At 39.8% G+C, this 26,539-nt stretch overlaps 1 protein-coding gene across 1 annotated transcript in view; it reads left to right on the forward strand.

The window, feature by feature from the left end:
• Window positions 1-26,539, forward strand: part of DCDC1 (doublecortin domain containing 1) — a 421,814-nt gene that overhangs the window by 152,282 nt on the left and 242,993 nt on the right. The window contains 1 exon segment of the mRNA XM_043516908.1: window positions 24,449-24,558. Coding sequence (XP_043372843.1) covers window positions 24,449-24,558 — 110 coding nt within the window.

Below are 26,539 nucleotides of genomic sequence, written 5' to 3' on the forward strand. Positions count from 1 at the left end.
TCTTTTGGATGAAAGATGTGCTATAAATTCAAATGTAATTTGCAATAGTATGAAATGACACTCAAGATAGATCAATTTTGCCTGTAGAAAATAGTATGTTTAATTATAAAATTCATCAACCTGGAGTTAAATTTGAGTGATTTTCATGTTACAAGTTTGGATCCTGGGAATAAGGAAAAAATCAGACTTATAAAATGCTATATATATTTAGTTAAATATATTTTACTAGAGCTGGGCCAAAGTCCTAACATTCAAATCGAAATACAGATTTACCCAAACTTCTGCAGTACTCCGATTCCATATATGGCTTGGCCCCATTTCTATGTATTACAAAATAATCTGGAACAATTTTGGGAAATCTGAAACCTGTTACCTCAAAGCACCCTAGATCTCCCACTGCTCAAAACCTACCCATGCTGCTCTCCACAACTCTAATTTTATCACAGCTATAACTACTATTTCTCCAGTGAAATTAAAATTCAATAGCTCACGAAAGCTTATGCTCTAATAAATTTGTTAGTCTCTAAGGTGCCACAAGTACTCCTTTTCTTTTTGCGAATACAGACTAACACGGCTGCTACTCTGAAACCTATAAATACCAGTGTAAGTGGAGGGCAGTTTTACTAGCCTGGGATGGGAAGCAAACTCCATGCCCAAGTTCTTTTTAAGGCTGTTTCCTCAGGGTATTGTTTCTAACAATAGTCACAGACAAAACAAAACAATTTAACTGATAACGCTGGTCATAATCCCCAGAGGTTTTCCCTGCCTCAACCAGGTAGGGGGAAAGAGGACTGCCCATCCCCCATCATCTCCCTGGATCCACCTTCTGCTTCCTTATTTATTCTCCCTAGTCATGTGATACTCAGGGATCCCTTTCCAGATTGTTGCTTTTACTTTTTTACTGCTAGCAAAAATAAAAATGATTCCCATAGTAACCATAACTCAGTCTCATTATATCTATCCAGGGTATTGTACAGGCGATTGAATGTAATATACATGTGCAGTATGAGTGGGTTACAGTTGCTGTAGAAACCATACCTTTGACTATCATGAGATGTATGCATTTAGAATATTATCCAAAGTCCCCCTGAAGTCAATGGAAAGACTCCCATTGAGTTCAGAGAGCTTTGGATCAAACTCCTGAATTAAAAATGTTGCATAAATGTAGTTCGTTCATTGACTTTCCATATTTTAATTTAAAAAGACATAAAAGAAATCTAGTATATATATTCATGAGATGCATTCATTTCAATGGGCAGTTTTGTTTTGAAAAAAAAAACCCTTGGTTTTTCTATTTTGTGTGATTTATCTCACATTAAAATAAATCCATTATTTGTACTTGTTAACATTCTTACATGTATGTGTTCTTACACACTTATTTGAAGGTCTAGTCTGTGAATTAAATGCAGCTATGCTCACATGTTTATATCTAGAAGACTACATAAGGGATGGTGTTCATGCTATTATGGAGGGCAATTTTCAGTTATTCATAACTTCTTCATGTCAACCTCACTTTTTTCAAACGTAACACTTGTTGCTCAGTGAGGTCTTATGTACCTGTTGAATTTGAAATTTTAAAATAAAGTTGGTTTTGAATTATACAACTGTGAATATGCCCACAATATCCTTAAGATGAGGAAATTTATTGAAATATGTCATTTAAATTAATACATATTATAGATTTTCTCCCCAGACTAAGGATTTTTCTGTCCTCATTATAATGTATGATGAAATTGACATACTGTAGGCATGAAATACAGAAGTAGTTCATGAAATATTTTTAACTCTGTAGCTTTCATGCAGTAGTTCTGCCTTTGTGATTAAACACAGTATATCCAGGTTTTTTACCCTTCACATAAAGTACAATATAGTTACAGGATATAGGCCGTGATTCAGCAAGGAGCTCCTTGAAGTCAGGGGGACTACTCTCATACTTAAGTTTAGGCACATGCTTACATACCTTAGTGAACTGGTGCCTTATAAAGGATCTATTTTGTGTTGTCCTTTTAAGTTTACTTCTTTAAATGTAGATTTTAACCAATATTCAGTGTTGCTTAGGTTAACAAGCTTAAATTACATTTAAAATACTTTTTAAATTTTTTGTATTTATAACTATTATTTAGATTGCCTAACCATCCTGAATAACGCATACCCATTGTGTGTTAGAATTTAGAGCCTAATCTGGTGACAACCAACAGCAATATTTAATACTGCATAGAGATGAAATTACAATGCCTACAGAAAAATAGTGATTTTTTTTCCCTTAGCCCTCTGGTATAAGGGATATTTGCCAACACCGAATTTATTCACTCAAATACAGCATTAGGGCTAAGTCCTTTGAAGTCAGAGGCCACTGATTGTACCCGACTTCTGGGGGGAAAAAAAAAAGCTTTTTAGTCAAAGAAGCAATTCAGTGTTGTGTATCGATTTGGCAACATCACAGCTGCTTCTAATAAGTGGGATGGAAGGGACGTTTCTATAGGGCTGGAATTACTTTTCGATTGCTGGGGCCACAGTGCTGGTACTCTTATTTTGCTGTGCCACCTTTTCTGATCAATACTGAATCACCCAGCAGATAGTAATTAGGTTTTAGAGAGCCATTCAACAAAGATTTGTGTTGACTGCGACAGACAGAGCCAAGAAAAAGGTCACACAAAATCAGCAGCCAACTAAAAGGTGATGGGTAAAGAAAAGACCCCTTGCCTGAGAAGTACTTAGCTCTTTTTTAATTACTGTAATTTTCAACAAAAGTCAGAGAGTGAGATGATGAAGTGAAGCACTTTCCTCCCTGCTGTTTTTGATGAGGCTTGATAGGCCTCGAAATTACGCATTGACTCTCCGTTTGATTTCTCCTAGTGTTTAGTGCTAATAACCTGTAGGGCCTCTTTTTTTCTTTGTACCTCTCAGTCCTAGTGTCACTGCAGTAATTACACTGTGTGAAATCTGTACTGCAATCACAGCTGCCAACTTGCAGCTTCACAGACTGGGTCAGGCTGAGTACTGGCAAAATAAAAAGAGCTAATGGATAAGAAAGAGAATTTTTTATTATTATTCCAGCAATGCTATAATGAATTTTAATAGAATCCGTCATCTCAAAACTGTGTACAAACATTCATGAATTCCTAGAAAGGTTTAATGGTTATTATCCTTTTTGTACATGTTCAAACTTTAAATAAAAATACAGTCAGTGCAGTTTTCCAAAATAACAGTTGCAGATATAGAGGTTTTATCATTTTACAGACAGTATCCTGTAAACATTGTACAGACGTTTTCTATTAATTAGATGTTGTTTTATAAACAATAGAAAACTACATAAAGGTTAATCAAAATATGGATAAAAATAGTTATTTCAAGGACAAAACCCTTCCCCTCTTCTCAACCAGCTTCCTTCTCCTGAAGTATGCTTTTGTCATGTGACTATCACTTAATTTTTAAGCAGCACCCCTGGTGGTGCCAGGCTATTTCCATAGCAGAATCTCACAAAACTGCCCAAGAAAGCAGCAGATTATGCTGATTAAAATGTTCAGAAGTATCCCTTTCAATGTTTGGTTTCTTTTTATAAATACAAGAAAGGGAAATTTTATGTTTACTGTTGTTGTAATTCTAGTTTTAAATTAGTGTTGGAGAAACTTCTACAACCCAATCCTTGATGATGATGTGATGTTACTATTAACTTCTAAGCATGGAACTTTAACCAGTATGATTTTTAATATAAAATACTTTTTAAAATTATCATTAGGAAAAAAAATACTATTGAATCCCTCCCAATCCATTTGAAGATAGAGCTGCCTTTATTTCTTTACCGGGGAATAAATTCTCTTTTTATATAGTATAGGAAGAGTAAAACTGATCAAATAATCAGCTTGTTAAATTTCTAGAAGCAAGTGTTAACTGTTTTAAGAAAAATTAGTTGAAAACATCTATAAAAATGAAAAAGTAAAATTGCCTGTTTTGTGGATTTTTGTTCTAAACAATATGTCACCATTCAATTTTTTTATATTCAGCTTTGTAACAGTGGGTATGTCTACTCTGCAACGTAAGCCCGAGCTTGAGTCTGGGCTCAAGCCTAACCCCCTTGCATCTATGCTGCAATTGCTCCCCTTGACTTGGGTCCCGGGAGTCAGCTGGAAGTATTCCTCAATTCCATGGGACAACTTCCTTAGTGCTCTCTATACCAACAATCTGCAATCCATTCTATTGAAAATGGAAGCCACATCCCCTTTGCAAATGGCAGCAGCTCAGGTCAGCATTAACCCATTCTCTTCTGATCTCCAGTCTGCAAGCACACTATCAGAGAGCCTCCTGGGTTTGCAATGGCGAGCAAACTGAGCAAGCCCTTTTGCAAAGTGAGCTGCTTCCTAGTAATGTACAGGGCAGGCAATACAGTTTTCCCACAGTGCAAGGTCCTACGGCTAGAGCAGCCACATTTCAGGGGGGCACTAGGGACTCTGGGATATGGTTACTTTGACTTGGGTCTGAGCACTGCAATATGGATGCCAGTTTGAGCACAGGTTAGAAAAGCCTTAATATAGGGTTAAAATACAATCTAGACGCTCAACCCCAGGGTTCCGTAGCATGGATCAGCTGACTCAAGTCCCACTAACCCTCGGCTTACATTATGTTGTAGATTTACCCAGAACATCTGGCCCATTAAACAAAGCTGAGCTAAGCTCTCCTATTCCAGTCCAGATTCTTCCAGTTGAGCCAATTTCAGAGGGTGGGGTAGCATCTGGGGTCTATAACAGGCCTAGAACATAAGAATGGCCATACTAGGTTAGACCAATGGTCCATTTATCCCAGTACCCAATCTCGGATAGTGGCCAGTGCCAGATGCTTCAGAGGGAATGAACAGAACAGGGCAATTTTGAGTGATTCATCCCCTGTTGTCTAGTCCCAGCTTCAGGCAGTTGGAGGGTTAGGGACATCCAGAGCACAGCGTTCCATCCCTGACCATTTTGGCCTATCCTCTATGAACTGATCTAATTGTTTTTTGAACCCAGTTATACTTTTAGCCTTCACAACAACTCCCAGTGATGAGTCTCCCAGGTTGTTTGTACGTTGTGTGAAGAAATACTTTGTTTTAAACCTGCTGCCTATTAATTTCATTGCGTGAATTCTGGTTCTTGTGTTATGTGAAGGGGTAAGTATTCACTTTCGCCACACCATTTATCATTTTACAGACCTCTAGCATATCCCTCTCTTAGTTGTCTCTTTTCTAAGCTGAACAGTCCCAATCTTTTTAATTTCTCTTCATATGGAAGCTGTTTCATACTCCTAATCACTTTTGTTGCCCTTCTCTGTCCTTTGTCCTATTCTAATGTATCTTTTTTGAGATGGGGCAATCAGACCTGCATGAAGTATGCAAGGTGTGGTTGTACCATTGATTTATATAATGGTAATAGAGGGGTTTACTGGCTGAGCTCCCCAATACAGAGAGCCTGGGTCAGAGAGGACTGCAAGCAGGAGCAGCAGCAGAAATAGATGCCTGCTGGCTCTCAGGACCAGAAAGAACTGAAGGAAGTGGGGGCAGCAGAGCAGTTTACCTGTTGATGTCTCCTTGCAGGAGGGCTGGACCCCAAGGAACAGTGAAAGGTACAGGGGGAGCGAGGGATGCTCCCCAGCAAGGATGCTTCCAGAAGAGAGACTCTGGGAGTTTCCACGGGGAAGAGCAGAATTGCATTCCAAAAGAAAGGGCTGCGGTTTTTCAGCAGACGGGGTCGTAGGTGGTCAGGCTTAGTAGTCAGAGCGGGAGGCAGGCCTAGTGGTCGGAGTCTCAATGCCAGAACCAAGGGTTGAGGCAGAGGAAGAGCCAAGGGTTAGAATTGGATTACCAGGAGTCAAGGAAGGCAGGAGAAGGGCTGATTCTGAAACAGGAGCATGGCTGGAAAAAGATGGGAATGAGGCTGGGTGCAGGGCAGTACCTGTGCTGGAGTGGTGGAAGATTAACAGGAGCAAGACTTGGGGAGACGAGCATAGGGAGGCAGGGGCAGAATGGGGCAGCCAGAGGGCCATGGCTCCATCACTTTTTACCAGATAAGGGTGAGCAGCGGCAGAGGCGGAGCAGAGAGGACTGAGTGCGGGGTGGAGTCTTGGGGGAAAGAGGCAGCATGGGGGGGGCTTGGGGAAAAGGGGCAGTGCGGGGGCAGAGCATCAAGGGAAGGAGTGATGTGGGGGCAGGACCTTGGGGTATGGGGTAGCATGGGGGCAGGGCTTCAGTGGGGAAGGGGTGGTAAGGGCAGGGTCTCGAGGAGAAGGGGTGGTACAAGGACTGGGGGAAGGGGCAGTGCACGCGCCAGTGGCAGAGGCAGAGAGTCTGTGGGTGTTGAACAGTCAGCAAGCTGCTGCTGATAGGTTGAAAAACTGGCCTGGTCGCTTCCTGAGCCAATCAGGCAGGATGGTCCATCAGGCTGCCTAGCTGGCTCGTTAGGGCATCAGAAGTATTGAGCAGGTGCAGCTTAGGGCCTTACTTCTGACATGAGTTGGCTGTCCTGGTACAGGGACTGAAGAGGACAAACAGAGTCCAGTGTGGCAAAGACACTGGGCTGTCTTGAGAAGAAAGCCAGGTTTTAAGGATTACATGCACTGGCAGTAATATAGACTATCTTTTGGGACTTTTGTTATGGAAATTTGCATTTGTTTTGTTTAATAAATTATGTTAGTGGACGAGAGGATAAGCTGGCATGGAGTTACTGGGAACCCAAGAGGGAAACTGATATGAGGGGCCACTTGCAGTCAGTGGTGGATTACTGACCCCAGCCAATTTGGGGCCCCTTGAAAAATCTCCCCCTGCTGTGGCCCTGGAGCTGGAGAAGTTTGCACTCCCTGCCACGACCCTGGGGTCACAATGGGGGCACAGAGCTTCTCCAGTCTCAGGATGGCAATGGGGGGTGGTGAAAAGGAGCAAGCGGGGATGGGGCCACAGGGGAAGGAGTGGAATGGGGCAGGGTCGTGGGCAGAATGGGGCAGAGCCACAGGGGAAAGGGTGGAACGGGCCAGGGCCAGGGATGAAATGGGGTGGGGTAAGGGGTAAGGAGCAGAACGGGGTGGGGCCATGCATAGAGCTGCAGGTGGAAGGGGTGGGGTGGGGTGGGTCCATGGTTCCAGCATTGGGGCGCCCTCACTTGCTCCAGCCCAGGGCCCAAGGAGATCTTAATCCACCTCCGCTTGCAGGGCTGCCATGAGGCCCTGAAGTGGTGCTTGGAAGGAGGCCATTTGTTTTACATACTTATACAATATCAATAGCTTCCTGTGAGATGGGGGTTTTAATAGATTGCAATGCAGAAGGGACCATTGTGATCATCTAATCTGACCTCCTGTATAACACAAGCCATAGAATTTACCCAAAGTAATTTGTAGAGCATATCTGTTAGAAAACATCCAATCTTGATTTAAAAATTGTCAGTGAAGGAGAATTATGATGGAGTAAATTGGTCTAGTGATTAATTATCCTCACTGTTAAGACCTTATGCCTTATTTCCACTATGAATTTGACCTGCTTCAGTTTCCAGTCATTGTATTTTGTTATACCTTTCTGTTCTAGATTGAAGAGTCTATGATTAAATATTTATTCCTCAGGTAGATACTTACAGACTGTAATCAAGTCACCTGTTAGGCTCAAAGAGATCAATTACTATAAAACATGTTTACTAATCCTTTAATCATTCTCATGGCTCTCCTTGGAACCCTCTCCAATTTATCAGCCTCCTTCTTGAATGGTTGGCATCAGAACTGGACACAGTATTCCAGCAGCAGTTGCACCAGTGCCCATTAGAGAGGTAAAATAACTGCTCTACTCCTATTCAAGATTCCCCAGATTATGCATCCGAAGAGCACATTAGGTCTTTTGGCCACAGCATCACACTGTGAGCTCATATTCAGCTGATTATCTACCACGACCCCCAATTTCTTTTCAGAGTCACTGCTTCCCATGATAGAGTCCCTCATCCTGTAAGTATGGCTTATATTTTTTGTTCCTAGGTATATACATTTAGCCATATTAAAATGCACATTGTTTGCTTCCACTCAATTTAACAAATGATCCTGGTTGCTTTAAAAACAGGCACCTATCCTCTTCGTTATTTACCTCTCCTGCAATTTTTATGTCACCTGATTCACTGTGTCTTGATAAGGATCATAGGTGGTCCTGCATTGTCTCTGGGCTAAAATTATTGTGTTATAGCTTCTTTGCACCAATCTGAAAATGCAGAGGAGCTGTAATCTGATTTTAAACACCCAGCAGAGAATTAACCTGTCAGAGGGGAATCTGCTTGCTGGTGCATCTGTACCACTGCCAGGGCTTTGCCATTGCCTTCCTCTCTCCCAGAATATGGGGAATGTTGGCGACAGGGAGATGGCATGGGAGAGCAGACTCAGATATGCCAATCCTTCGCTGATGGTTGTTCCATGAAAGGCCCAATGCTAGTGGTCCGACTTAGAACAACCTTAGTACTTCCTCTAAATATTGCTGCATGGTGCATACTAAGCCTCTGACAGTGTTTTTAAATAAAGTCTGGGCTTTTGTTGCTGTTACTTTTAGGAGATTAATTTGCTATTACAATATCTAATTCAGTTCTTCAGTGGTCATTTTTACCAAATGGGTCTTCTGCTCTCAGAATCTTTTTCTACATTTTAGTGGGCAAAAGAATCTGTGCTAAAAAGAAGTTGTTGCTGATATCAATAAACTGCTTTGTCAAACCAGGCCTCAGTGTGCTATTCAGCCCATTAATATGAGCTGAATGGCAGAGCTCTATGCCTCCTGACCTTGCCGTCCACCAGTATGGGAGATGGGTTGGAGACAAAAGTGGGCATTGCTGGAGAGCGATGTACTCTGAAAATCCTGGGTCACTGCAACAATCCCTAGAGAAGCCTTTCAGCCAGTGCAAGTCAGAGTAGCTTATGATGAAACTAGCCGTCAGCTGCTACCATGATCATGGAATGAAAAATAACCTTTCTTCCTACCTCCTTACTGAGCAGAACTCAGGCTCAGTTTAGGATCTGGTTCAGTTTTTATATATGTTATTTTGATTGTATTTTTCTCTTTTAATTATACAAGACTCTTGTTTTTGTAATCAGTTTTACGTACAATCAGTTGCATTTGATATTAAGGCTTCTACCAATACAATGTCAAATCCGAGAAAAACAATCTGAATACTGTAGATAATAAGGTAATCAAGAAATGTATCACAACCATAAATGTTAGTATATTTTAGTATTGTTGTCTCTGAATACATTTGCTTGTCAATATTTGCAAAATAGTTCCCCCGTCCTTGAAAGTTACACACATTATTGGGTAAATGCACACTATATAGAAGCAGCTTAATACTTTATGTATCTGTATGTATTTAGTTTGTTGAAAGTTACATTTTATATATATTGGTTGGATATTTGCCAGATAGATCCAGCTAACTGAAGGCCTTGCATGAACAGTGAAAGAAAACAGAAGTAAGGAAACAGAGGTTAACAATGGACAAAGCGTGAATTCAAAAGTGGCCTTGTAAATAATATGTAGCTAGTAGATAAAGAAATAGTAAGAAGAGTAATGTCTGATAAGCTTGTAGCTGCAGTTTTGCTTACTAGCACACTTTGTATCTCATGGATAACTCATGGTCTATACAGGGACCTTGCTGGTCACCATGAAAGGTTTTCTTCCTCCCCCCCCCCCCCCCCCGCTGGTGATGGCTTATCTTAAGTGATCACTCTCCTCACAGTGTGTATGATAAACCCATTGTTTCATGTTCTCTGTGTGTGTATATCAATCTCCCCTCTGTATTTTCCACCAAATGCATCCGATGAAGTGAGCTGTAGCTCACGAAAGCTTATGCTCAAATAAATTTGTTAGTCTCTAAGGTGCCACAAGTACTCCTTTTCTTTATACAGGGATTGGTTCATAAAATTAGTAAGCCAGTCATAAAACATGTGATACAATGTAGAATGAAGTGTGCACATGTTTGTTTTAGAATATATATATATATTCTAAAACAAAGGGGTGTGTGTGTGTGTGTGTATGTATATATATATATATATATATATATATATATACAATCTGATTTATAATTATGTAGTTTGGAGTTTCTTGATCACCTCAGGTGTAGCTTTATGAAATTCCAGTAAAGAAACATCATTGACAAGTTTGGATTCAAACTCAGTTTTTTGGATTCCGTAGAACTGGATAAAAGGTTCTTCCAGAACTGGATGAAGTGCTCTGGATAAGCTGAGTGGAAAAGGTCTCAGGGGAAATCCCAACACTTACTAGTAACCTTAACCCTAATTCTGCAAATTTTTACATTTCATCCCATACTATTGATAATAAAGGCTACAATATCAAACAGGGCTCAGTAGGTGAACTTGGAAACATGTGAAGGCATTTGTACAATCAAATAATTGCATATTTTGTTCTATATTTGCAAATGCCCATTTGCTGTAAATATGTGGGATTCTGCAGATGCATTCTTTTTCTCCCCTCTGAAACTATTTGTAGGGATTTTGTAGGCCAGTCTTTTTGCTGAAATTAAATGCGATAAGTTCATGCTAATATTAATGATGATAATAATAGAAAAAATGTTTTTTCCTTTTGGAGTTTTTTATAGTTCAAGGAATTTATTATGATGTTATGAGTAGTATTGTAGCTTTTCAGTAGTTTATAAATTTAACAGATTACTATTCAATCCCAGTATTTTTTTGATGAATTCATATGGGCTTGGTTTAGTGAAACATCCATCAAGCCTCTGTGCTTCATAGCCCATGCTAGTCCCCCAGTATGGACTCTGTCTGTCTTCCCTGATGCATGAGACAGGTGTTTCTGCTTACTGTTGAATTAGGCTCTTTATAGCTCAGTTTTTCAGTCTCTTGATGTATCAATATGAGGAATATTTAAACAATTTAAAATGAAAAAGCTTCATTTTAAAGTTGTATTTATAAAAGAGGAATTTGGTTATGTCAATGTGCAGAAACTTAAGTTTTGAATATCATGCTACTGAGATTCCCATACAGAACAAAAACACTTACATACCGATTTATAATGTTTATAATGCACATAAAAATTAGTTATTTTAGAATTAGGAACACTAGTTAATAATATCAAAAATCCATTCATAATTTGTGGAGACTTTAGTAGTCACAATGAACAATGGTGAAATAAGAAAATTGATCAAAATGGTAAATGCTTAGAACAATTTATTGACATGTATAACCTGATTATATTGACTACAGGTGCACTTACTAGATTTAATTCAGTGGATGAATCTTTTTCTGTTTTGGATTTGGGAATTGGAACAAATAATAGAGCTAGTAAATGCATGTTGGAAATTCATAAAGAAGACTGAAATGGGAAGTGATCACTTCTCTACGCTTATTGAATACCAAGGCCAAGGAAATGTCGAAAACACAAGAAGAGTCCCTTGCTGACATTTTTGAAAAGCTGATTGGGGACATTTTCAAGATTCAATTTGATGAATATTTATGTAGTAACTATACAACTGAGATCATAGAAGAATTCTATAACAACATAATAAAAGGAATTATAGCAGCACTTGATCTGGTCATCAACAAAACATCATATTGTCCCTGACTTACTGACTTAGAAATCCAGTTCCCTGGTGGAATGAGGATTGCAAATTAACAATCAACGAAAGAAATAAGGCATATAAACAAGCAAGATACACAATTAATAGTAAAGACTCAATTACTTTTATAAAATATACAATGCTTTGTCTGGTGGCACAAAGGATTAACAGAAAGACAAAAAAAATGAAGTTGGAGAAATTTCTGTAGGAAATTGAACAAATAGTCTTTAAGCTTTTAGAAATGTATAAGCAAATTCCAAGAATGAATGGAATGTGTACCTGAACATATTGTAAACAATGAAATTGAGGTCTCTAACTTAGGAAAGGCAGACATTTTTGCAAAAGAATTCCAAAAGTCAGTAGTAATATGAATCAAAGCAGTGAGTTTTATGAGTGGGAAAAAAAGGAGGTTTATTGAGGAAAGCTGTGAACTATTAAATGGCTCGAAAGAATATACTCATGATGTAAAAGAAAAGGAGTACTTGTGGCACCTTAGAGACTAACAAATTTATTAGAGCATAAGCTTTCGTGAGCTACAGCTCACTTCATCGGATGCATCACTTCATCGGATGAAGTGAGCTGTAGCTCACGAAAGCTTATGCTCTAATAAATTTGTTAGTCTCTAAGGTGCCACAAGTACTCCTTTTCTTTTTGCGAATACAGACTAACACGGCTGCTCCTCTGAAACCTACTCAACCTACTCAGGTGTTAAACAAAAATTGTAGTAGCAGGAGCTTATTGCAGCCAATAGAACAAGGAAAAATATATCACCAGGTAAAGATAACATAAGCAATGAAATGCTTCCACACTTGTCAGAAGGGAATCTGAAGAGTCTATTGTGGTTAAATAATTATATATGGGGGTGGGGGAAGAGGACGAGGGGGAAGGGCTGTGCCAATGGAATAAAAACAAGAATTGGTGATACTAATTAGGAAACCAGGCAAGGTACATACAAGACCTGATGTTTATAGGCCTATTGCTCTCACATCATGTGTGAGGAAAATCATGGAAAATATGATAAATGTAAGACTAGTGGAATACTTGGAGAAAAATGATATTATAACTGAGATACAAAGTGGCTTCAGAAAAGGAAGATGTACAGTTGACCATATAGGGCAGGGGTGGCCAACCTCTGGCTCCATATGCGGCTCTTCAGAGGTTAATATGCGGCTCCTTGCATAGGCGCCAACTCCGGGGCAGGAGCTACAGGCACCAACTTTCCAATGTGCTACAGGGTGCTCACTGCTCAACCCCTGGTTCTGCCCCAGGTCCCAGCCCCATTCCACTCCACTCCTTCCCCTGAGTCTGCTGCGCCCTTGCTCCTCCTCCCCCCACCCCACCTCCTGAGCCTCCTGCATACCACAAAACAACTGATCACAGTGGGCGGGAGGTGCAGGGATGTAGGGTTAGGTGTTGAACGGTGGTGCTGCTGTCGGGTGGGAGACACTGGGGGCAGGGGGGAAGACGATGGGGGGGGCTGCTAATGTGTTACTGTGGCTCTTTGGCAATGCACATTGGTAAATTCTGGCTCCTTCTCAGGCTCAGGTTCGCCACCCCTGATATAGGGACTGGAAACAGAGGTACAAAAAGCATAAGGACTAAAAACGTTATGGTAACAGTTTTCCTTGACATTGAAAAAGCATATGACATGCTATGGAGGGAAGGCCTGCTATATAAACTAGCTAAAATTGGAATAAAAGGGAGAATGTTTTGGTGGATAAGGGACTTTTTAAGTGACAGCTATATAAGTCAGAGTGGAATAACTTTATTAAAAACCTACAAGCTTGCAAATGGAATTCCACAAAGGAGTATTGTCAGCCCTCCTTTGTTTTCCATTATGATAAATGACCCCTTGGGAAGTGTGCAGATAGGAATAGGTATTTCCCTCTTTGCAGACAACTGTGCTATAAGGACTAAGCATAAAGGAAAGTAGCTGAGGAAAGCATTAAAGTAGCTGAGGAAAGACAAATGAGGCACTCCAGAGAATTTCCAAGTGGGAAAATGTTTGGGGGATTTAAATGCTCATTTGCAAAAACTAAGGGAATGCTTTTAACCAGGAAGAAAATTAGGGAAGACTGGGACTTATTTCTTTATGGTGAAAAAATTAAGATAGTTCAATAATTTATGTTCCTACAATAATAATAAATTAATTGATAATAAATTAACTTGGAAAGATTGCATAGATGATATCATAAAAATTGTAAAAGTAGAATTAAATTACTTAGTAGTATAGCTGGATACAAATGGGATGCAGATAAGGTATTGATGATATATAATTCATAGATTCATAGATTCATAGATATTAAGGTCAGAAGGGACCATTATGATCATCTAGTCTGACCTCCTGCATAATGCAGGACACAGAATCTCACCCACCCACTCCTGCAATAAACCTCTCATCTATGTCTGAGCTATTGAAGTCCTCAAATCATGGTTTAAAGACTTCAAGGTGCAGAGAATCCTCCAGCAAGTGATCCGTGCCCTATGCTGCAGAGGAAGGCGTGCATTGATAAGACCAGTTTTAGACTACAGATTACAAGCTTTTCGTTCAGCTTCAAAAACCACTGAATGCATCTGATGAAGTGAGCTGTAGCTCACAAAAGCTTATGTTCAAATAAATTTGTTAGTCGCTAAGGTGCCACAAGTACTCCTTTTCTTTTTGCGAATACAGACTAACATGGCTGCTACTCTGAAACCTGTTAGAAACTTGGAACTGTTCCAGGCCCAAGCTCTACGATTGACATGTGGTGCAATGATAACAACATGAATGTGTGCTGCAAATAGCCACTGGAGAAGCACCTATAAACCTAAGGATGGAACTATTAGATCTAATCTTTTGGGCAAAGGTAAAAGGAATAATGAAAATAGAAGTATACAATGGATTTATGAGGATTGCTGAGAAATTAATAGACAAAATTTGATGGATTGCCACAGACTTCCTAATACTATCAGGGAAAGAATAGGCAAAGGAGATATATTTAAATGAAAAATTGAGAGAACTAAAAATTTTTAGTAATGGGAAATCAAATTATGGACAGTTATTTCTCCCATTTATGGATTTGGAATAGTATGAAAAAAACCAAGAGAATGAAAATACTACACATTATGACCAATACAATTTCTGAATTAATTTATGAAAAATGGGACTGGCTTTGTCAAGTCTATACAGACGGATCAAAAGATGACAGCCGGGGTAGAGTAGGAACAGCCTTCTGTCATCCGAGTCCAAAAATGTGCAAAAATCTAAAAGGCTACTGAATTATGTGACCATTCTAATGGCTGAACTAATAGGGGTAATGTTGGCATTAGCCTGAGTATGAGATGTGTGACCAACTGCAGCTGTAATTTTATTTGATGCCTTGTCAGGCATTATCACAATCAGATCAGGGACTTCAGGAAAAAAAATGACACAAACTCTGAAATAATATTCCTAGCTACAGAAATAATGCAAGCAGGTATCTGTGTAACAATAGTAGATTATGGCACAAATCAGCATACCTGGAAATGAGGTGGCTGACAAAGCAGCAAAACAAGCTCTAAAAAATGAGGAAGTGGGTAATAAGATATCCTTAAGTAGACAAGTGTAGTCATGAAGCAGCTTGTGAATGAAAGGAGCTTGTGAAGGAATGCCAAGAACTACGGACTAAGGAAACAAAAGGAGGAAGATTTTATGATGTATGTTCAAAAACTGAAGATAATACTATTCTCCATAGTCAGATACAAAAAGTAAAGTAGTCATTTTTATAGTTTTAGCCGGTCATTCTGCCTTAAATGATAAATTAAACTTATTAAAATACATAAAGATAGGTTGTATAATGTGTGCAAACCCAAATAAACTGTTAATCATGATCTATGGCGTTGTGGGCAATATTCTATGGAAACAAAGTTCTTTTTTGAAAAATTGAGTCAGCTTGGATCAAAGATTTTTCCCTAAAGGGACTAGTGAGAATATCGGGAAAATGGAATAGTGCAAAAATTGTTGCATTTCCTTAAGAGTACTAGACTAAGTGAAAGGACTTTTTAAAAACAAATGGTTAAAAGTGAATGAAGAAAATGGTGGTCATAGCCTCATATGATGTGCCAAAAAACAAAGACAAAAGGTATGTCTTCACTACCCACTGGATCGGTGGGCAGCGATCGATCCAGCAGGGATCGATTTAACGCATCTAGTCTAGACGCGATAAATTGACCCCCCCCCCGAGTGCTCTCCCGTCGACTCCTGTACTCCAGCACCGCGAGAGGTGCAGGCAGAGTCGATGGGGAAGCGGCAGCAGTCGACTCACCGTGATGGAGACACCACGGTAAGTCAATCTAAGTGTGTCTACTTCAGCTACCAGAGTAGCAGCCGTGTTAGTCTGTATTCGCAAAAAGAAAAGGAGTACTTGTGGCACCTTAGAGACTAACAAATTTATTAGAGCATAAGCTTTCGTGAGCTACAGCTCACTTCATCGGATGCATTTGGTGGAAAAAACAGAGGAGAGATTTATATACACACACAGAGAACATGAAACAATGGGTTTATCATACACACTGTGAGGAGAGTGATCACTTAAGATAAGCCATCACCAGCAGCAGGGGGGGAAAGGAGGAAAACCTTTCATGGTGACAAGCAAGGTAGGCTAATTCCAGCAGTTAACAAGAATATCAGAGGAACAGTGGGGGGTGGGGTGGAGGGGAGAAATACCATGGGGAAATAGTTTTACTTTGTGTAATGACTCATCCATTCCCAGTCTCTATTCAAGCCTAAGTTAATTGTATCCAGTTTGCAAATTAATTCCAATTCGGCAGTCTCTCGTTGGAGTCTGTTTTTGAAGCTTTTTTGTTGAAGGATAGCCACTCTTAGGTCTGTAATCGAGTGACCAGAGAGATTGAAGTGTTCTCCAACTGGTTATAATTCTTGATGTCTGATTTGTGTCCATTCATTCTTTTACGTAGAGACTGTCCAGTTTGGCCAATGTACATGGCAGAGGGGCATTGCTGGCACATGATGGCACATTGGTAGATGGGCAGACTTTGATAGTGTGGCTGATGTGATTAGGCCCTATGATGGTATCCCCTGAATAGATATGTGGACAGAGTTGGCAACGGGCTTTGTTGCAAGGATAGGTTCCTGGGTTGGTGGTTCTGTTGTGTGGTGTGTGGTTGCTGGTGAGTATTTGCTTCAGATTGGGGGGCTGTCTGTAAGCAAGGACTGGCCTGTCTCCCAAGATCTGTGAGAGTGATGGGTCGTCCTTCAGGATAGGTTGTAGATCCTTGATGATGCGTTGGAGAGGTTTTAGTTGGGGGCTGAAGGTGATGGCTAGTGGCGTTCTGTTATTTTCTTTGTTGGGCCTGTCCTGTAGTAGGTGACTTCTGGGTACTCTTCTGGCTCTGTCAATCTGTTTCTTCACTTCAGCAGGTGGGTATTGTAGTTGTAGGAATGCATGATAGAGATCTTGTAGGTGTTTGTCTCTGTCTGAGGGGTTGGAGCAAATGCGGTTATATCATAGAGCTTGGCTGTAGACAATGGATCGAGTGGTATGATCTGGATGAAAGCTAGAGGCATGTAGGTAGGAATAGCGGTCAGTAGGTTTCTGATATAGGGTGGTGTTTATGTGACCATCGCTTATTAGCACCGTAGTGTCCAGGAAGTGGATCTCTTGTGTGGACTGGTCCAGGCTGAGGTTGATGGTGGGATGGAAATTGTTGAAATCATGGTGGAATTCCTCAAGGGCTTCTTTTCCATGGGTCCGGATGATGAAGATGTCATCAATGTAGTGCAAGTAGAGTAGGGGCATTAGGGGACAAGAGCTGAGGAAGCGTTGTTCTCAGTCAGCCATAAAAATGTTGGCATGCTGTGGGGCCATGCGGGTACCCATCGCAGTGCCGCTGACACATCAGCCACACTATCAGAGGCTCGTTCACCTGCGCATCTACCAATGTGATATATGCCATCATGTGCCAGCAATCCCCTCTGCCATGTATATTGGCCAAACTGGACAGTCTCTACGTAAAAGAATGAATGGACACAAATCAGACGTCAAGAATTATAACATACAAAAACCAGTTGGAGAACACTTCAATCTCTCTGGTCACTCGATTACAGACCTAAGAGTGGCTATCCTTCAACAAAAAAGCTTCAAAAACAGACTCCAACGAGAGACTGCCTAATTGGAATTAATTTGCAAACTGGATACAATTAACTTAGTCTTGAATAGAGACTGGGAATGGATGAGTCATTACAGAAAGTAAAACTATTTCCCCATGGTATTTCTCCCCCCCACCCCACCCCCCACTGTTCCTCTGATATTCTTGTTAACTGCTGGAATTAGCCTACCTTGCTTGTCACCATGAAAGGTTTTCCTCCTTTCCCCCCCCCCCCCCGCTGCTGGTGATGGCTTATCTTAAGTGATCACTCTCCTTACAGTGTGTATGATAAACCCATTGTTTCATGTTCTCTGTGTGTGTATATAAATCTCTCCTCTGTTTTTTCCACCAAATGCATCCGATGAAGTGAGCTGTAGCTCACGAAAGCTTATGCTCTAATAAATTTGTTAGTCTCTAAGGTGCCACAAGTACTGCTTTTCTTTTTACTTCAGCTACGTTATTCACGTAGCTGAAGTTGCGTAACTTAGATCGAATCCCCCCCCCCACACACACACACAGTGTAGACCAAGGCAAAGAGAGGATCTTCAGGGGAAGAATTTTGCAGTCAGTCCCAGGGATGAGGGAGGTAAGCAGGGACAAGCACAAAGTCCCAGGTGGAGAGCCTGCCCCAGAGTAAGGAATCTGGCAAGAAGGTAGGAGTTGTGAAGGTAGGAGCAGGGAATAGAGTAAGCTTCCATGGAAAATCTAAGAGAAAGAGAAAATAGAGAGACTTGGTAGAAAGGAGCACTGGGAAACAGCAACAAGATCTGCATTGCTGGTTGTAGGGTCCCTGGGCTGGAACCCAGCTTAGCGGGTTAGCCCATGTTGCCCTACCAGCCATTGGTGTAGTGGCATAGAGCCTCAAATTGGGACTGAACACTATCTGGAGATGGCATTTGGACAGTTGTCCTTTTGTCCTTCATAACCACGGTACGGGTGGACTAAAGGGTGACCTACCTGGAGGGCAAAGTTATCAGAAGAAAGACTATAGCAAAGTGAGCGATGAAGAGCAAGGAGACACCCTATGCAGCAAAAGCTACATTCGCAGACCTAGAGGCAAGGAGGCGCACTAGTGATCATTAAGAATCTCATTACACTATGCTCTTGCAAACAGGCACATGTGAGTAACTGTACTGATCCAAGCAATCCCACTGAATTCAATACATGTGCTTACTTGTGGAATGTATATCACTTGTTTGTTTGCAGGATTGGGGTCTATGGTCCTGTAAAATATCAGGCTAGAACACTGACACTTTTTGGAAGCTATACTGTTGGAGATCAAGGAATCAAGCTTAACTATTGCAGCTTGAACTATAATAATGCTGCATTTCTCGTTCTTCCCCAAATCTGAATTGAGATGATTTAGTTACTATTGTTTTGTAATCTTTTAATTATTACAAGAAATACAGAATATAATAAAGATCAAAGCTTACTTATATACTACTATTAAATGACTAAATACAGTTATCTATAGCACATATATTGAATAACTATAGTTATCAAACAGAATTGGTTAATTGCTTTAATTATTCACATTCAGATAAAATCAAGTTATTAAATAGTTTGTCATCACTAATTTCTATTGTCATTTTCTTCTTTATAAAGTGAAAATAATTATATACAGAATATTAATAAAGATTTCAGAAGCTCAAGCAAACTTGTAAAGTCTTTAACAGAAGCATATTTACAAAAATAAGGTCTTTTCTGGGACAGCCATAATGTAGAATTGTGCAATAGTTATGGTATGGTTTTTCTGCAACAACTAGCAGCTACTTCTCTTTTCCCATACATAAATGGCAGCCAGCAATAGCTAGAAACAAAAGATCCTTCTGCCACTCTCTGAATACAGTGACATTCATTCTCAGAGAAGCAGGGGCAGCTTTTTGAAAGCAGACTTCTTCAGCCCAACAATAACACACAATGAGTTATTGACTTGTTTATATATGGAGCTCTTTTCAGTAACTAACTCTGACTCCCCACAGTCTGGACAAATGATTGATTTCGTTGTTAGAAAAAGAGAGAGCTCTTGCACTAAACTCTGTAGTGCAAACTACTTTTCCTCCATTTGTTCCCCTGCTGAATAGGACCTTATTAAAATGCACTTTCAAAAAATACCTGCAGCTGGCCTTTATAAGCATGTTTTGTATATATAAATAAGTAATTTGTCCCACTCTTTTGTATAGTAATAGGCCATTGGGTAATCTTGTCAATATATATATATCTGAAGGCTGATTGCCACAGTTTTTATGTTAAATTGTATTATTTATATTTATCTGCATATAAAACATAATTCAGATTATTTATTTGAACAGTAGTTATGTGCTGATTGGTTACAAATGTTAATATTTTAAATTTAATGGGCATAAGTTTTTCTTATGGTGAGATCTTGAGACTATAAGTTGGCTCTGTGCTCTATGCTCTACATGCAGGTTAATTAGATATTTTATAATATTTGAGCAAACTATGAACATTTAGTTAAAACCCTTTTGTATTCTGAATATATAATTATTGATCCATTTGTCATCTCATAACTATAATTATAAAAAGTCCAGCCATACATTCTGTTATATTCTATTTCTCAAAACACAAACATTTTCCATTAATTCTTTATACCCATCTATTGAAAGGAGAACTGATTAATCCACACTTTTATTATCTCTCAAGGGTTTTTGTTTTATTTTCTCTGTAAAAAAGTTGGCTTTCTTAGGTCCTACTTTACATATTTTAAATGTAAACAAGCATTTGCTATTTTCTTTCATTAAAATGTTTATATGCAGCACCTAAAAAGTTGGCTTTTACAGCTGCTATGCTGGAGGAACAATTTCTGGGTGATCAGAAAGCATAGCTCACTTTATGCTATACTGAACTCTATGCTTTACTAGCTGCATACCCTCCATGGGAGGTTAAGAACCCATTCTCCTCAATAATTTGTGGAGAAATTATGTCTGGGATGCATCTTACAAAGAAACAAGGAAAAGATTATAAGAATTTATTAAAAGTGAACACATTTGTAAAATAGCCAGAACTAGCCTTTAATTGCACATTAGGCCTGATTTGCTATGGGGTTGCTCTATATATTCAGTTACACTTGTGGAAAGTGAATGTAAAATATTACCAGATCAGAATGATAGCATTTTAATACAGCACTGCATATACTCTGCAGAGTGGTAAATAATTACACAAGATACAAGGTGGCAGAAAATTATGTCCATTGCATTGAATTTTTTAAAGCTTTTCCCACATGATTTTAAGAAAGGCTATTCATCCAGATGCTTAAAATTTTCAGAAAACCTAGGGAGCCTGACCAATGTCCATCAAATTTGCTGATTTTGGTACTTGTATTCTCTGCCTTGCTGTTTGCTGTTTGCTTTTTACTTTTTTTTTTTTACAAAAAAAATCCTTGTTTTGTATTCTTTCCATCATCTTTGTGCTCTCTTTCCCTGCACTTCTTTTCTTTCATTCTCTCTTTCATTTTTTGTCCAAATAAATTGTTTCAATTCTTCATACCTTAACTATTTTTTCTTTTCTTTTCTTTTCTTTTCTTTTCTTTTCTTTTCTTTTCTTTTCCATCTCCTGCTTCTTTTATTATACTCTTCTTTGCTGTCTCTTCTTTTATTTTGGTTTTGGCTACTTTCTATTTCTTTCACTCTCAATTCTGACTTCCTTTTTTTCTTTTCTCTCTTTTCTCACTCTGTTTTCAGTTTCTCTTTTCTGTACCTCTCTATCCTTTCTTTAAATCCTCTATTAAAAATAACAAAGTACCGTGCTATTGTTTGCATAAGACTTTGGGGGTGGGGGATAGCTCTGTGGTTTGAGCATTAGCCTGCTAAACCCAGGGTTGTGAGTTCAATTCTTGAGGGCGCCATTTTGGGATCAGGGCAAAAATTGGGGTTTGGTCCTGTTTGACCAGGGAATTGACTAAATGACCTCCTGAGGTCCCTTCCAACCCTGAGATTCTATGAAGAGAGGAAAATTAGCACAAGTATATGTACAGAGTTGAGGTCATATAATTTCCCACTGCATGATACAGATGAATGAAAGAAGAAATCCTATTCCAATGACACAATTATATATGGCCCCTGTCTATTCTAGACATCCAGGTTAACACCCATTCACTTCCACCTGGGTTATCAATGCTGGGAGCCTAGTGCAGATGGGACATCAGCAACATATCTCCTGATCAATGTCAGTTTGACTGGCATAGTACATAAAATGATGGCAGCAGCTGGCGATCCATGTACATTAATGCTACCAATCTTGCTGACCTGGGTGGAACTGAGCCAAAATTAGTGGACAATGTTTTAAAAGTCTCTAGTGTAAACAGGCTTTTTGAGGCAGGAAGCTCAAAGTAATATATAATTCCCCTTCCCCAGTTCAGTGAAAGGTCCTCCACATGAACATCAGTAATCGGTCTCATATGGGTTGTGAAAGGACATTCCTAAGCAGAAGGAGATGAGTAAGGGAAGAGCCACTTTTGTGCCATCACCTGTCTGTAAACCCATTAGGAATTTCCTGCAGAAATTAGTGCTTACTCTGTTATCTATAGGGTCTTGCTTTATGCCATCAACCCACTTTGGGTTATGGATCAGGAGACGGTGATAGCATGTCTCTTGAGTGAGTTTTGCTGGCAAAGGGTAAAGGCTGGTTCTCTGCATGGGTTGCCTGGCACTTTTTAGGATTTCCCTGTGAATCTTGCGATATCCATACATATGAAGCTTTGCCTCATTTTTGAATCTGAAAACCATGGGCCACATCGGCTGATGTAAATTGGTGTAGTTCCATGGAAGTCAATGGATCAATATTGACTTAGTCCGGTAGAACTATGTAGATCCAGTGCTATAACTCCACCCCCACAGAAACTCTCTGAACTGCAACTTGTAGAGCTTCTTGGTTTTTGTCCCTCCCATATTTAGTACATGTATAATATTTGTTGATACACAAATTTACTGTGAATGGTGCCCAGGTTTGGAACTGAAGGGGAAATTGTCTTTCTAACTTTTAACTGGCACACCAACATTTTGAAGTGTTTCTAATCTTTGAAAGACGTATGTAGTTAACTCTCTTGGACAAAATTGTTCTGTTGGACAAATTATACCTCTCTTTAATCTTATTGGAAGGCACCCACCTGTTGTCTGTCTGAAATGATGCCTAATATACAAAATATTTTTCAAACTTTGACTCTATGATGATGGGCATGATATAAGAACCTGAACAGAACAGAAAAAGATTTAATGCAGTCTGAACAAGTGAGACCTGTTATGTGTCTTTCATTTAAATTATGCCAAAAGCAGAGCTGCGCTAGGCATAGATGACAGGAGAATTGTGCCCTAAAAGAAAAAATGGGCATATTATCATTATGTCTGGATACTTGAAGGAGATGCTATTAATGCTGCATAATTTTTCAAAGTGAAAATGCTCTCTCTTGATTCAACTTTTGCTTTTCATATTTCTTATTTGATTTCTATTTGTGTACACTATTGCAAAATATATTTAACTATTATATTTATGAACAATACAGCAAGAGTTTGAACACTTTGAAATGTTTGTCTTACATTTTCTTAATAATGGCATGGAGCTTTGTCTTACTACAGTACTCATACTCTTTTTGGGGTTCCAAGCATTTACTCTATTGTATTCAGAAAGCTACAAGGGCATCTACTATGTGTTTTATCATGTGAAAGATAGCATTTTGTGTTCAGATAATTGTGCTGATGCCCATTGTGCGTGGCAAGAATAAAACCTTGGCTTTATGGTGAAAAGCTTTTGGCTGCAACTTCACTATACTTTATCATTAATCAACCTTAACATGTACAGTTGCCTGAATAGTTACCCAGTCACCGTCAATCCTTCCAGTCTTACTATCAGCTATGCTCTTTAATGCCAATGGATGCACCAGTACCCAGTCATCTGACAATGTGGCCTCCCAGTAGCAAGTTCCCGTCATACACTTTTCCTGTGCAGAGACTTGGACTCTGGGTGTGTGGCTGTAAAGCTTATTCCAACATGTGTATTCACAATTCCACCCAAAGTGTGGAACAGTGGGTAAAATGCTGGTTCCACTGTAGTCAATGGAAAAGCTTGCATTGATTTCAGTGGGCCAGGATTTTACCCAGTAAGTTCTCACAACTGATAATCTGAGAGTGTAAAAAGTAAAGGTGGTGCACTTGCACCATTTGTTTGAAATCTGCTCTTGCAGAGGGGACAGTGGCTCTGTCCAAGCTTTGTGGTCCTCATAAAGTGATCCAGATTGGGGCAGGAGTGGGGAAATCTCATCAGAATACTATTGTACCAAGGGAAATATGGGGTTGGGGCCACTTCTTTCTTAGCATTACGATGGAGAGGTAACAGCAGTCCCACCCACAGAGCTAGAACATGTGATTGTTAAGCAAGCTATATAGTAGTGAGTATCTAAAAAGTATTAGGTACCACAACTTATTTTATTATTGTCTATATTAGATATATTTTAAAAACTGTTTGCCAACTTCAAAATAACTATAATATACAAATTAAAAATTGCATATATTCAAAGTTAGGTTATTCATTCTAAAGGGTGAGTTTTTTCATATATATTTTCTAAATTGAAACTGTCCCTATAATGTTGATAAAATCTGTATTTTCAAATGGCTATAGAATAAATATTTTGTGAATGAGCTTGTGTATGAATGATTGTATCACAATTAAAATGTTTTCACTATTGTAAATATGGGTTGTAATCAACAACATTTTATGCACATTTCAAGAAATGATTTTACATTTTTCAGATGGATTTTGCCATTGATGGTCAGAGAGGGGAAATCACAGAAAAAGGCATTCTCTCAATGACAACAGAGGAATTATATTTAGAGCAAGAAAAAGTAAGTGAATAATATCAGTTAAATATTTTGATAAACCTGGAAAATCATTTCAAAGACAGTGAGAGCTATTATTTATATTTGAATATAAAACTTATTTTAATCCTTACATATAACTAAAAGAGGAGGGTTTTTAAAAATAATCTGCTACTTATTGATTTAGTAGAAGGCATTTATAATACTGATTACCCATATACACCTGGTGAGTTCAGATTTCCTAATCTCAAAATGTACTACTGCGTTTTCCTGTTAAAGCAAGCAGTTTTATGATATCAAGACACAGATGGAATACTCCTGCTTGACTACATATTGAATAAGAATTAATGTCTTAGTCTCTTTTCTGTGGGCTGAGCTCTACCGTTCTGCAAGTTTCTAAGACAAAATCCCCAATGATGGCAACATGAATATGATCCTGTTTTAAATGTCACCTCCCACTGTACAAAGACTTAGTTCTTTTAGGTTAACTCAAGCTCTCTTATCAGAAATAAATTGATAATGTGGTAACTGGACAGGACAAGGAGTTCTTAAATTAGCTGAGGTAAAGCTAGAAGATATATTAAAACCAAATGAGGCTCTAAATTACACACAGTCTCCAGAAGTCATGTTCTTGGTAGTATCTCATATTAATGCATGTACAGGAACACCTATTCTGGCCTAATCCTTTTGCAACTCTGTAATCACCATATTGGGTAAAACAGCTGGGTATTGATAAATACGTTAGGCCTATGTCTGTGACTTCTTTCCTTATAAAGCAACAGCAGTTAGCTATATAAATTGAATTCCTCATGGGAGCTGAGTTGGGACTCATTTTAACTATAAACCAAAGGAATTTAGCTGTTGTGAAGGGGCAAGGGCAGATGGCTATGGAAGAGTAGTCTTATTGGGATCCGGGAAGTAGGTGGGCAAAGCCCGTCCACCATTAAAGGATCCCCCCCAGCCTAAAAGGGGGATTCACAGGACCTAGATACCCAAAAAATTCCAGGGGACAACTAATGAAATAACAGGGACAGGAGTGTGGTCAAAGGATCAAAGGAAGGGAACTGGACGGGGACACCAAGCAGAGAACCCCGGACAGCGCCCAGTGGCTCCTCAAAGGCGTCAAGGGAGTCAGAGGATGCCACCCAGAGGAACTCTGCCCGGATGCGTGAACAGACCGAGGATCGGAAATAGACCCCACAGTCACAGGAGACTCCATCGGCCAACCTCCTCACTCTAGTTTTGTAGATGGCCATTTTAGCTAGGGCCAGGAGAAGGTTGACCAGGAGATCCCATGACTTTGTGGGGCCACGGATAGGGAGTGCATAAATAAGAAGGTGAGGGGAGAAGTGCAACCAAAAACAGCAGTGGCTGGGGTCCCTCACTCCTCCTCTCTGGGGAGTGGGCTAGCAGCCCCCCCCCCAGGGGCTGCAGTTGAAGCAATAGCAGCACCCGAGAGTGGGGGGTCCAGCAACCAGGTAGCAGAGAATGGGGGTTGTCTGGCCCAGCCAGGCTAGCAGCTGGAGCAGCAGGGAGAGTTTAGGGCCTAGCAGTAGCAGTTTCCTACCTCCCTCCACGCTAGAAGGGTATGGAAGAGGAGTGGGGGAGAGAGAGAGAGATTCGCTCCAGGCTAAACAAATCCCTGGTACCAGGATAAGTGAACTGGCAGCTGCTCCAGGTCCATTAAGACACCTGGGGCCAATTAAGAACTTTCCAGAAGGCAGGGAGAAGGCTAGGTTGATTGGGACACGTGAAGCCAATCAGGGGCTGGCTGAAACTAGTTAAAAGCCTCCCAGTTAGTCAGGTGGGTGTGCATGTCAGGAGCTGTGGGAAGAAGTTGTGCTGTTGGAGAGGCTGAGTAGTACACACCATATCAGGTACAAGGAAGGAGGCCCTGAGGTAAAGGTGAAGTGGAGCTTGAGGAACTGAGGGCTGCTGTGGGGGAAGTAGCCCAGGGAATTGTACATGTCATGTTTCTAAAAGGTCAGATACCATAGCTGATACTATTAGGGTCTCTGGGCTGAA

This window comes from Dermochelys coriacea, chromosome 6, assembly GCF_009764565.3.
Source record: "Dermochelys coriacea isolate rDerCor1 chromosome 6, rDerCor1.pri.v4, whole genome shotgun sequence".
In the NCBI taxonomy this organism is placed as follows: domain Eukaryota; kingdom Metazoa; phylum Chordata; order Testudines; family Dermochelyidae; genus Dermochelys; species Dermochelys coriacea.